At 33.3% G+C, this 13,397-nt stretch overlaps 1 protein-coding gene across 1 annotated transcript; it reads right to left on the bottom strand.

The window, feature by feature from the left end:
- Window positions 1-7,122: 7,122 nt before the first annotated feature.
- LOC147410371 (B3 domain-containing protein REM8-like) lies at window positions 7,123-12,951 on the bottom strand. Its single transcript, XM_086434771.1, has 3 exons — window positions 12,634-12,951; window positions 11,590-11,699; window positions 7,123-7,493 (listed from the first exon to the last, which is right to left on the bottom strand). Exons 1-3 carry the CDS (start codon window positions 12,887-12,889, stop codon window positions 7,233-7,235), a joined length of 627 nt encoding a protein of 208 aa, XP_086290897.1. The 5' UTR covers window positions 12,890-12,951; the 3' UTR covers window positions 7,123-7,232.
- Window positions 12,952-13,397: the final 446 nt, after the last annotated feature.

Raw genomic sequence — 13,397 nt, 5'->3', positions numbered from 1 at the left:
GATCTCTATTGGTTCAAATTTTTCAAGTCGATTCAGCAAATTTTTATAAGACGAGAAGGTCGATTCCTCCTGAACCCGAGTGTCACTCTATGAAGTGAGTGACACAAAATCCAAATAAGGTCGATTCCTCAGTAGACCCGAGTGTCGCTCTATGAGGTGAGTGACATGAAATCCGAATAAAGTCGGTTCATCTTGAACCAAAGTGGCAATCTATGAGGTGAGTGGACCCGAATAAGATCGGTTCCCCAATGGATCTGAGTGTCACTCTATGAGGTGAGTGGCATGAAATCTGAATAAGGTCGGTTTCCCAATTGATCCGAGTGTCATTCTATGAGGTGAGTGGCACGAAATCCTAATAAGGTTGGTTCCTTCTGGACCTAAGCGTCACTCTATGAGGTGAGTGATGTGAAATCCAATACAATTGGTTATTCTATTGATTATCAAAGTCTTAGATCATTTTGAGATCCAAGCCCGATCTGGGATTTCAGTCAGTTCTTTTATTTATCTAACTCTTGATCATTCTGGAATCCAAATTCGATCTAGAATTTCGGTCGATTTTATTGTTTATCAAAGTTTTGGATCATTTTGAGATACAAGCATGATCTGGGACTTCTGTAGGTTATTCTATTATCTAAGTCTTGGATCGTTCTGAGATCCAAACCCTATCTAGGATTTCAATTGGTTTTGTTATTATTTATCCAAGTTTTTAATCACTCTGGGATCCAAGTCCGATCTAGGATTTCGATCGGTTCTTCTATCATTTATCAAAGTTTTTGCTCATTAAGAAAATCAAAATCCAGCTCACGGTCAAGTCTATTATTGAAACATCTATTTATTATAGGAGTTCAACCAAATTGAATGTCAAGTTCACAAAAAATAAGCTCGGGGGATCAATAATCATACTAGCTCGATGGTGCTCAATCAAGTCATAAGTATTTCTCGAAGGTAGATCTCAATACATCGATCTCCACCTTCAAGATAGGGCTATGTGGAGGGATAAAATCATCTATCGTTCATCCATACTATCAACACACATCTCGAAATAGACATGTGACATTATTTAAAGAGTATGTTATTTTATTAAGGAAGAATCTCAATTTAAGAGGATTCTTCCTTTTTTTTATGTAATTGTTAATTTCGATAAGGGTAATATGGTCAATTGTAACCTAATTAAGTTAAAGACTTTTCTTAGGATTTTTCTATTTAAAAGTCTGGAGGCCATTGTAAAAAAAAAAAAAAAAAAAAAAAAAGGTAGAAGAAGAGGGAAAGGATGCTATGTAACTATGAGATCTATAGTGAAACGAGTCCCCGAGTCTGTGGACGTAAACACGTTTGTTTTACCACATAAAAAACATTTATGTGTTTTTTCTCTTTTTCGTTATTTTTTTCTGTTATTTTTATGATTTATTAGTGAATGATCTTACTAAAAATAAAATTTCAAGGTCAATCACAAAAATGACCACCATAGATTCAATAACATAGGATTCTCTAGTATTTTGTTTAACAGAGACTAAATCTTTATGATCAAAAGAGATAAATAAATAGAGAGAAAGAGAAAATATTTACCTCACTGTTAAGAAAATATATCTCCTCCAATTTTCGATGGTAAGAGAGAGAGAGAGATGATCTGTTTTTTTTAAGAAAAAGACGATCAAGTGACTATTCATCTTTGTGAGATCAATAGGAATAATGGCGAGTTATGTTGGGGAAGAAGACTGTTCGTAACAGAGATGGACAAAATGGGCTGATTTTTTTTTATTCAATCTTTTATTGTTTTATGTTTTATTACATTTGACCAATGTCAATGAGGCTGATGTGGAAGTGTTTTATCAATCTCAACAAAGACTTTTGTATCCATGTAAGTGAGTCGATTAAGTATGCCATCTGGCGAGTTATTTTATCACGACTCTACTTTAAATTTTAGAAATGTTACGTAACTTTTAGAAAAGAATACATGATGAGAGTTGCTCACAACCTCATAGTATGCATCACAACTTTATACTCGAGAGCGAATAATACTCAACCTCTACTACACCACAGTCCAAGGCACAACAATGGACCGTAGAACATTGGGGTTGCCGTGAATCGTGACTAGTTGGTCCTAACTTTTTAAGAGAAATTTATAGGACTACTAATTTGCTGTTTAAAATTCTGTGTTACATTTATAAATGAGTGGTATGATGCCATGTGTTTAAAAAAAACATGTGTCATTGGTCGGAGGAGAGAAAATTTTTGAGAAACCACGAATTCGAAGTTTTATAACAGAACTCCCCTACTTTATCAAATTTGTTACTTGCTTTATGAGTAAGTCTAGCATGACTAAATAAGTTTCAAATCTTACTAAGGTTCATTGGGCCCAAATGGATTATTAAATTAACAATCCAACACTAAACCCTCTATGGAAGAACAAAAAATATTTGATCTTGAGCATTAGAATACATAATATTTCAACCTGTTCCGAACCCTATTAACCAAGTACCATGGGTGGGACCCATACTCCAATCAGTTCAGCTTAAAGGGATTGAACCCTTTAACCATACCCCAAGATGGTTTGGTCTCTATATTGGACAACCCCTTCACCCCCTTTCAACCTCAAGATGGTTCGGCCTCTATATTGGCCTACCCCTCAATCTCTTCAATCACAAGATGGTTTGGCCTCCCTTTGAAGCCAACCCTCTTTACTTGCTATCATTAAATGGTGAGACTTCCTCAAGGAACTAATTCATCGGCTATAAAGCCATAAGATAATACAATCTCCTCAAGGAGTTAACCTTCTAATACAATAAACTTACAAGAATCGATCCCTTTAGAAAGCAAATCTAGTGTCAAGTATTACTACTTACACCCCAACTTAAAATTACTTAAGTTGTGTTAAAGGGAAGAAGTATAATATTGGCAGAATGAACTTGAGGTGCATAACACAATTGATTTAACTCAATGAATTGAATAGCCACCTAGTGAATCGACAACAGAGTAAAAGCCACTTTTCTCAATAGTTACAAAGGCCAAGAGAATGGAGTTTTAAGATCATTATGAGCCTAAATAGTGGTGCTTTAAAGCCATTAGGAGATAAAAGAGTGGAACATTAATTTCAGAAAGACATCATGAGTCATTAATGGTAAACATCATGGGAAGAAGTTACATGCTCTAAGTTAATAAGAAATTCTATAAATAAGAAAACTTCTCTCACTCCAAGGTAAGTGAGACCACATTACAGTACCATGTCTCTAAATTTCTTCTCCTTACTCTACATTTTCTCAAGTACTAACTTGATCATTAGAGGCCCTTTGGCCGACATCACACCAATATCCTTTCTAGATGAAAACAACGAAGAAGACAATCAAAAAACTAAAATGCAAATGGAGAAGAAGACCAAAGACAAAAATAGTCAACACAAATATTGGGGATCATGGCATCATCGGTAGTACAACTCTATAGGAATTGGAGATCCAAAAAATCTACTATACTTTTTTGGCACCGTCCATATAAAAATGAAAAATAAACCCAAAGCACCCACCTACAAAAAACTTTACCCATTGACCAAAAGACCTTACCCTCCAACCAAAAGTTTTGCACTTCCACCCAAACCTTTAATATTCCCTTCATCAATTCATTAATACTCCCTTCACCAAGTAATTCCATACATTCCACCCTTTGAAATGTTCATGATAAACGATCTCATTTCACACATACAATGTGCTCGATCAATATAGATGCATGCTTAGCAAAGCAGCACTCTCAACTAATAAGACCCTTAGTCCTTGATGAGGTAGCCATCTTTTAAGTTGAAGTCAAAGTCACAGGGCATCCTTCTTAGGTCATTTAACTCGTGTAACACCCCGACCTTTTATTCACTTCATCATTTCACCCCAATGGCCAGTACATCCAACCAACCATAAACCCAAATAGAGATATTCAAAGCTATGCAAAATCAACTCCTTACGATCCAAATCAGATGCAAGAACAACAAGGAACAATGACGGCTCTACGTAGAGAGAATGAGAGGTTACAAACTCAACTCAATGGTCAAGGGCTCAAAACCTTTGAGAGACAAAAATATACCTAACCAAGGTATTCACCATTGTAGGAATAATTTACCTCAAGAAGATACGAATCTTCCTACCCTCAATGGGGAAAAGGTCTTAGAGGTGGAGTCGAAAACCACTAATCATCTTAAAGTAGCGCAATAAAAAACAGTAAGAGAAAACAATGGTGAGTTCATTAACTACAATGAACTAGACTCGATGATCAAGAAGTAGAAAAGAAATTCAACGTTTTAATAGCTCTTGGAAAGGCAAAATTAGCCGAACAACTCGCACAACTGGCGGTCAGAGATTTGAAGGACTTACCATTCATAATAGTGACTATGGAGGAGGAGATACCTAGGAAATACTTTATTCCTAAGTTCAATCTCTACAGTGACACCACCAATCCTATGGAATACTTATACCACTACAAGCAAGTGATGGCTCTAGAGGAAGGGAAGGACACTCTTCTTCGTCAGATATTCCCCTCGAGTCTACATGGAGCAAAATCGATAGACGACTTTTCGGGCTTCTGTATAAGCTTCATGGCACAATTCTTAAGGAGCAGATGGAAATTAAAAGGGGTCAATTCACTTTTCAACCTTAAAAAGTAAAGTAGAGAACTATAAGAGAGTATACCCATTGTTTCAAAATAAGCTCCTTTTAATCGACAATTGTGACGATCTCACTACCATCATCGCATACTACAAGAAGCTTCCGAAATGGCAATCTTACTGAGGGTCATTGGACCCACATGAATTTTCAAATTGGCAATCCAACGCCACAACCTCCTATATTTTACGAAAAAACTAAGATTTTTTTTATGAAAAAAAAAATCATTTTTGAACTTAATCAAAGGTGTTGAAAAAAAAGGACTATCGAACTCCCAAATGTAAAACTAAAATTCAATGCTGAAATTCTATTTTTTTTCAAAATTCTTAGAATTTTGTCATTTATAACCATGTGACACCACATCATGTTTTTGGATGCCAAAAATTGATGCAATTAGGATCCACTCCAAGGAATGTTAAGATTTTATGATGCGGATCCCCAATCCAAGTTTTGCTGGGTCGCAAACTTGATGAAGTACGGTTTGGTGGGTTACAAACTTCATATACTAAGATTCCCTTTGAGTTTTAAAAACTTCATGAGGGGTTTTGTAATAAAAATGCAACAGGTAGGTCTGTCGAGTAAATCTATATTCAAATAAGAGTCAGGATCCATATACTGCCCCATTCCTATAAAATAGGATAGGTGTCTACCAGGCATACTTTAGTTGGTGTTAAAACAGGAAGTGTATTCTTTGTAGCACACAGTTCCTTTAGCACCCTATGGCACAGATCCAACGGATGAGAGAGTTATTTTAGAAAAAAATTAACATCTCAACCTTTTGCGATCATCACTTAGATTTTATTTTAATTTTTTTTTAAAAAGACTGTTTTTTTTACTCTAGATCCATGTCTTTGAAAATGAACGGCTACTAAACACCCATTATTTTAAGTGTGGGATCTAATTGTATGGCTTATGTGGCAGTGCTCTTTCAACCGTTGGATATGTGCTACAGGAACCGTGTGCCACAGATGATCCACTTACCTTAAAAACCTCTGGCTCCTAATCAAGCCTTTCATGCAGCCCAATGTGTTTATGTCTTAATCAAATTGTGCCACATGCACATCTAATGTTTTAGAGAAAGTTTTCATTACTAACTTACTAAGATTTTAAGTTTTGCTTAGGGTCGTTTTGCTCAAATAGATACCACATCAGCAAACCAATACCACAGCCCCCTATATTTCATTGAAAAACTCAAATTCAAAAATAATAATAATTCATAAAACAATTTATTTTAATTAACGTTGGTTGAAGGTTTTGAAAATGGAAGGTTACCTAACTTCCACCTTACTCCCAAATTTAAATTTTAAAATAAAATTTTTTTTATATCCTCAATGTTCATAAATTTTTCTCCTCTACAACCCTGAAGCATCCATCATGTTGTTGGATGCCACAAGGTGAGCCCAAGGACCTTAGTAATGCTAGCCAAACTCAATGTTTTAATCTTTAATTGGTTATAATAAATAATTTAAGAAATTGGGGTGTGATAAGTATAAGTTGGAGTACTAACTCTAATTCTATTGTAGGGTGTGCAAATTACCATTTGTGTGTTGATTATGACAAAATTCTGAGTTCAGTACACTATTCAATTTTATTCTCATGACATGGTTTTGAGTGTGTTCACTGGTAGGTATTCTAATTTAATTGTGGATCTCACATTCTCGCTGATAATTACCAATGATCTCTCCATTAAAAAATGACAATTGTCTTTAAATTTACCATTGATATCGTCACTTTAAATTAAAATACCTACCAGCTACACAATGTGAATAAAGCTCAAATTTGACGCCCCTAGGCAGTCAAATATTATAAAATTCGACAGACAAAAAGGTCGAATTGGCATCAAAATTTTTATTGTCAAATTTTTGTTTTCAACGGGCTGAAACTGTCAAATTAATGAAGGATGGGAAAATTCGACAACTCTAAGCCATTAAATCTAAAAACATCAAGAATTTTGACGGTCCTTGAGTTTCTAAATCCGTGGGCCTTGGCCCATCAATTTATCTGTTGAATTTTTCAGTTCAGTTTTCACGTAGTGCTAACTTGCTCGAAAACATGTTTTTGGAATTAAACTGAGCAGTTTATTGGAATTTTTGCAAAAGTTGTATGCACACGTGTTGGGAAAAATCTCTGAACTTTATTCATATAAAATGAGGAGAGAGATTCCTTTGAAACACCAACTTTTACTAGTAGCACACAAATCTTTTTGAAATTAACCGATCATCAAGAGTTAGATTGGTGTGTTATAAGTTATTTTTGGTCTGTTAATAGAAGCACTCAATGAAGAATTTTCTAATTTATTTGTTTGCATAAACTATCTTGGTGAAATGGACATTTATATCAAATAATGGTCCATCTACAACTTCAAAATGTCAATATGTCATTCTCCATTAGTATGCCAACACAAAATACTGTACCCAATACCCGAATTGATTTTCATTCCTTGCAACATACCCATTTGACCCCAATTCAAAAAAAAAAAAAAACAAACAACTTCAATATCCAAAACATGGGCATTCACATACATAAGGTAGGAACCATGATATTGTTTTGCAATCAATCTGTAGATAGTCCACAACACAACAAAGCGAGTTAATTTTATGTTGAAGATAAGGGAGTGATGGTAACCTCCATCACAGGCTTCAACCCATTTGATATCAACTTGAAGGTGCAAACATCTCCTTCTCTCAAGCCATTTGAATCAGAAAATTGACGCCAACCACGTCCCATAAGAGCTCGACTTTTGACTTTCTTGTACCTTAAATTTACATGCCAAGATCTTCCTTCTTTATCTGTAAGGATCATTGTGCGAGGTTTGTGTTTGAGAAAGTTGGATCTGCCAAATTCCCCTGGGAAATACTGATCAACACACACGACACTATCAATTTCACCTGGGAGCTGGTGTTAGAGCCAAGTTCTAGGGTTCTCAAACTATTAAAAGAAATACCTTATAAAGAATATGAAAATCTTACCCCCAAAAATGTGCAATTTATAGCGAAAAAAATATTAAATTTCCAAGAAAATAAATATTTTAAGAAACATACATCCTAAGTTAACTCATCTATTGTTACTTATTAATTGGTATAAGATGGTACTGATCCAATTGGTGGTTGCAATTCAATCCTAGGATACTTGGAATCAAAAACATCACTTTTTTTTTTCTTTCAATTCTTGTCAACTTCTAGTACGATTGTTTTAGCTAAGCTAAAGTATATTGATGAAAGAACTGCCAAACTAAATAGAATTTTAATAGGTTGGAAATAAAATTTCTAAAGTCTGAATTTTAAAAGTGGACTATCTCCATCCAAACTTCAAAAGTGTTACCAACCACACTAAATCTCCAAGGTGATTCACATCGATAGAGGATGGAATTGTTTTGAAGTTTGCAACGTGATTTAGCTCCACAGGCCATTTCGAAACCAATGAAATAGCTGCACTTTCCAATATGAGAGGATCTTCGAAAATGGGCTTATTTCTAATCAACCAAAGCGTCCAAAGAATTAACCATGGATCGTTTTTTAGGTGTCAGTTAGATCGATCAAGTAGGATCATAAAGACCATTTAACGTACGAAGGCTCCCAGTTCATGCACCAATACTGCATTTCACCTTTGAATACTGGAATGATAAAAAATATTTGATCATCTATCTTAATTATCTCAAAAGACTAGGCATTTCTGGAAAAAGTTGGCATCTACCCTTGATATCGTAACGATTCAATTGGATTTGACTTGATTTGATTGATTTGGAACCCACTACCCAATTCATCTTTCTTTATTCGATTGCAAGAGCACGGGTTGTCTTATCGAAGCTTCAGATAAATGGACTGTCCGACTGTTCGACGCATACACCAACATTATCTTCTATCGCTCAAGCAATTGATCAGTTTGGAACCACAGTCCCACTAAGTCACGACTCGCAATGATTTGGAAAGTTTAATGAACTAGAAGATTTTCTAGATTTTTCAAAATTTGGGGGTTCCGATTTGATTTCAAAAGATTAAAGAACTTGCTTGACATTTTAAAAAAAGTTTTTTCCTAACGTTAGTTCAACAGTATAGGCGTATAATATATGGTGTTTCTAGATGATTTTGTAGCACTTCCCATGCATAATTTCATTTCTTAGAAGGGTATTTTTATAATTTTCAAATATTTGAGGTACTTTCAAATAAATTTGTAACATCCTTGACAGGTGTCTTGTTGATCTATTCGATTTGATTGATCACAGGTTCACATTCGAGTTGAAATAGTCCAAAATCAAAGAATCAACATGTAGGACCATATCAGTGATCAAATTGAAATGAGTACACGTGGATAATTTTCTACTATATAATAACTCAAAGGAATTTGAAAGGGTGCATTAAAAAATGAGATCATCTTATTATTATGCATCCATATGCATTGGATACAATCCAAACACATGGTATAGGTGTGTTTGCTTCTACACAGTTGAATCCATACACATTGAATAGGTGTTTTAGATCAAAATAGTTGAGGTTAGAACCATTTTGACCAAAACATTAAAGTCTCTTCTTCCTTACATATACTAGGGAGTGTATCAAATTAAACACATAGTTTATTATTTTCTAAAAAGATTTCAAATCTCTCTGTCTTCATTGATAGCGTGATTCACAACACCTAGTTGTCATAATCCTGTTATTTCCATACGACCCAAAACAGCCTACATGTGATTTTTTAATGATGTTTTCAAATTTTATTGGATATTTGAGTAGTGTTCATGTTGAGCAATGTACTACAGGGTCCATGGGTTAGTTTTTAGTTTGTTGGACTTGTATCGGACTTCGATAGGACCCCTCGCTCATTAAAGTAGATAAACAAAAAGAATAATAATAATAATGGGTCTTGGCTCATCCTATGTTTAAAACGCTTCTTGCATCTTCTATACGAATAAAACGATTAAAAAACATGACTTCTTCATCTATAGCAAATAATCATATTCTGAGTGATAAAAAAAGTAGCCCTATTTTCCCATTTCCATAAATCTATGGATTTTTTATGCAAAAATGTGTGTATATATATATATATATATATATATATATATATATATATATATATATATATATATATATATATATATATATATATATATATTCTAAAGCATAGTATCAAGGACTTTTAGCATAAAAATTTCATAGAATTATGGCAATTGCAGAAAAGGATCACTTTTCTTTTTAATAATCAAAATAGGACTATTGTTACAGGAACTCGTGTTTTTGGACATAAATGCCCACGCTTATAATTTCTCTAACAAATTCTTTGAAAAATAAATTTTGAAATTGTAACTTCCTCCCTTACTAAAAATCCATTGGAATTATTCTAAAATGCTCAAGATTTAAGTAACAATGGTGAACCTTGCAGATCTACGGATTTTCATGTTCGATCCATGATCTATTAAAGATTTCCACAAAATATTGTCAATTTCTTCCATTTTTTAAAAATTATTAAAATATTCTCATTTATAGCTATATAAATAGAAAATGGTAACAAAAAAGTTTGATTTCGCGGAATTTTTACGATTTATACTTACCCTGTGTCGAACCTCAACGTTGTAATGTATTATACCACTAAGCCTCAAAGGTTACTATTGTCGAGGTTCAATGATGTGAACATTTTTTACTTGCATGAACTTCTATTAGACAATTTCGTTAAGGTTCAACAATAGTTACTATTGAACCTTGACGTTATAATACATTCGAGCATCAAGATTTGATGTTGGTTGAATTGTATGAACAAAACAATAAAAATTATGTGAAATTTAAAATAAAAAAACTTGCTATTATTTTCCATTTATATAACTATAAATAAATAATATATCAAGATTATAAGAATGCATAAACGATTTTTCAAAAATAATGAAGGAAATAGAAGAGAAATTGATAATCTTGATGAAAATCTTTAATAAATCGTGGATCTAACATAAGAATGCATAAATTTACAAGGTTCACCATTATTCCTCAAATCTATAACCTCTTTAATGACCTCCAATGGCTTTTTGATAGATTTTGGTAGAGAGAATGGATCTCTCTCTCTGTCTCTCAATGGTATAAAATATTGGGAAGGAGTAAGTTAAAATTTAGAAAATTATTTTTCAAGTGTTTATAAGAGAATTTGTAGGAAAGAACATTTTTATCCCAAAAAAAAAAAAAAAGTTACTGTAGCAAATAGTTTTGTTTTGAGTATTAAAAAAAAAAGTTGACATTTTCCACTTTCTTTTACTGTTGTCATAAACCTAGGAAATTTTTATGCAAAATTTCCTAATAACAAAGCTGAGATTCACTTTGCAAGAAAGAAAAAAAAAAGTTGGGATTTGATAATTACTCAATAAGGCTTCAAAAACTTTAATTTGGCTAAATCCAAGAAAATTTTCAGATAATATAAATGATGTTTTTTGGGTTCTCATCAAAACCAATCATCTTCAACCCCCTCTAAAAATCTTAAATTATTCTTGAGATTTGAAGGTTGAAGAAAATTAATTTTTGAGAGTGAAGGATAAGAATATTATCCTCAACCTTTATTCTTAGAATTTTACAAATTAAAAAGAAATTAATTTTGTGTTTATGTTATAAAAAAGAGTCGTGCCATGCTCAAAATACTCTCTTGATGTGACATGTGTTAGAATCATAGATTTTATGCATTACAATACACATCTATATAGATTTTATGGGGATGTGCAGATGTGTATCGCAAGGTATAAAAAATATAACGCTAGCTCATGCCACGTCAGGAAAGTATTTTGAATATGCCACATGGAGGAGTTAGAAAATCATTAAAGAATGAGTCGTGATAAATGCACGCGGCAGTTGACGTGGCAAGGACATAAAATCATAGATATTTTTCTTTGGATATCGAGGAAAAGATCAGGGACTCTGTGCCCTTGTCGCATCAGCCACTTATGTATTACCAATTGACTTCATCATTATTCATAAAGAATACTCACCATTATACGATGAGTGAAGTTGTACGGTTGGATGATGGCCGTAAAATGTATGATTTTGGAAGAGTTAGACCTTGCTTCAACTCCCACAACCTCAGGCATAATCTCTGCACCTACGAACGACATTAAGCGCAAATTACCACCATATCATCATTATACGTAGATCCTTCAGGTTTGGTGAAAATTAGAGGCACCATATCTTCATTTTTATCAAAATATTCCTTAATTTTTAGGAAAAATTACTTAAAAGAACCTTGGTGAAGGGACTTTTTTTCTTCTAAATAATCTGTAAGTTCTGAACGATCTCTTAATAGTCCATTTAATAAATTTTTATTTTTATAACAGTCCCTAGACCTTATCTCCTTCATTTCTCATGATTGAATGCCCTAATCATTCAAACTCATTGTTTTCATTAAAAAAAATTTAGAGTTTTGGTGTGTCTCAATTAAGTTTTAGAGCTTTATTCCGTCTGAAAGGGTTTAAGAAGAAAAAGTCATTTTCAAAGATTTTTCAAACATTTTGCATATGTATGTACTAAAGGTTTTTTTTTTTTTTTTTATGAAAATCGATCAAGAATAATTCTTTTAGGTTGAAATCATCTAAACAAGTCGTTATCTCAAGTTTTTAATCGTTATCTTTCCATGTGTTTTAGTGAAAAAAACTCAAAAATTAAAAATTCGTGGGCAGGAAGACAGAAATTTTCTCTCAATTGCTTACATCATCCACGTCATATGTGAATCGGTTGTTGGGCTGGGAGCAAGAAATCACTCGGATAAATTTGAGGTAAAGTGATGCTATAATGGTGTGGTAATATCAAATCCCTTAGATAAATTTTAGAAATTCTATTAACACGCCAACTTCTACATATAACACACATCAAATTTCTAAAACATAAATGACTTATTAGTAAATGGTTGGTGCGCTAATAGAAAATCTGAAAAAAAATATTAAACCCAGCCAACTCGGTAATTTTCAGTAACTCCGTGATATCTTGCCCGAGTCATATTTCAGAGAAATAATAAAGTTGAAATACGAGATAAAACTTACTGTTTGAATCTTCTGTAGCTCCTGATTCTTCTTGATCTTCCGTTTTGGAATCGAACGGTGGATATTCTCTCTCACATGCAGTAGCATCAAACACCATAACATTAAACACCATTCCACCTTCGTATCCAAAAACAAGTAAATCCATTTCATGTAGATCATGATCTTTGAAGAAATCATTCCACCCCTCTTCAAATCGAAATTTATTCATCTTCACACACCATGATTTCCCATTAGTGCTTCTATTACTCTTCAACATCACTTCTCCATTACACTTCTCTCCATCTAAGTACTTCAGAAATCTTTTGGGAATCGACTGCAACAAATCAAAAAATATAATTCTTTGTTCAAATAATATTTGAGTTTTTGAGTTTATGTGTTTATGCATTGTGAAGAGAGAGAGAGAGAGAGAGAGAGAACTCACAAGTTGTTTTGAAGATCTAGGCAGTATAGGCTTAAAGAAATGTTTTCTGGTAAAATGGATATTTGTCTTCGCCATTTGTGGAAGAATAGGTTTTTGACTTGAGTCGTGATAATCTAACTACCCCAAGTGGTAAATATGCTTCTCATCTAAGATTTTTTTTACTTTTAAAACTTATGGTAATTTTGAGAATTGAGATACCTTTGGATTTTGGTGAAAATTTGAAATATACACTTTGGGTTTTGACTAAGGTCAGACAATACAAATTTCATGTCAAATGACCATTATGCCCTTCTACAACTTTAAGATCTTGAACCTTTAGGGTTATTCATTCGTAGAGAATGAT

This window comes from Akebia trifoliata, chromosome 1 (assembly GCF_017979445.1).
Source record: "Akebia trifoliata isolate Shusen 1 chromosome 1, ASM1797944v1, whole genome shotgun sequence".
Lineage (NCBI taxonomy): Eukaryota > Viridiplantae > Streptophyta > Magnoliopsida > Ranunculales > Lardizabalaceae > Akebia > Akebia trifoliata.
The sequence above is the reverse complement of the archived record's forward strand: the minus strand, read 5'-3'. Positions and strand labels throughout refer to the sequence as shown.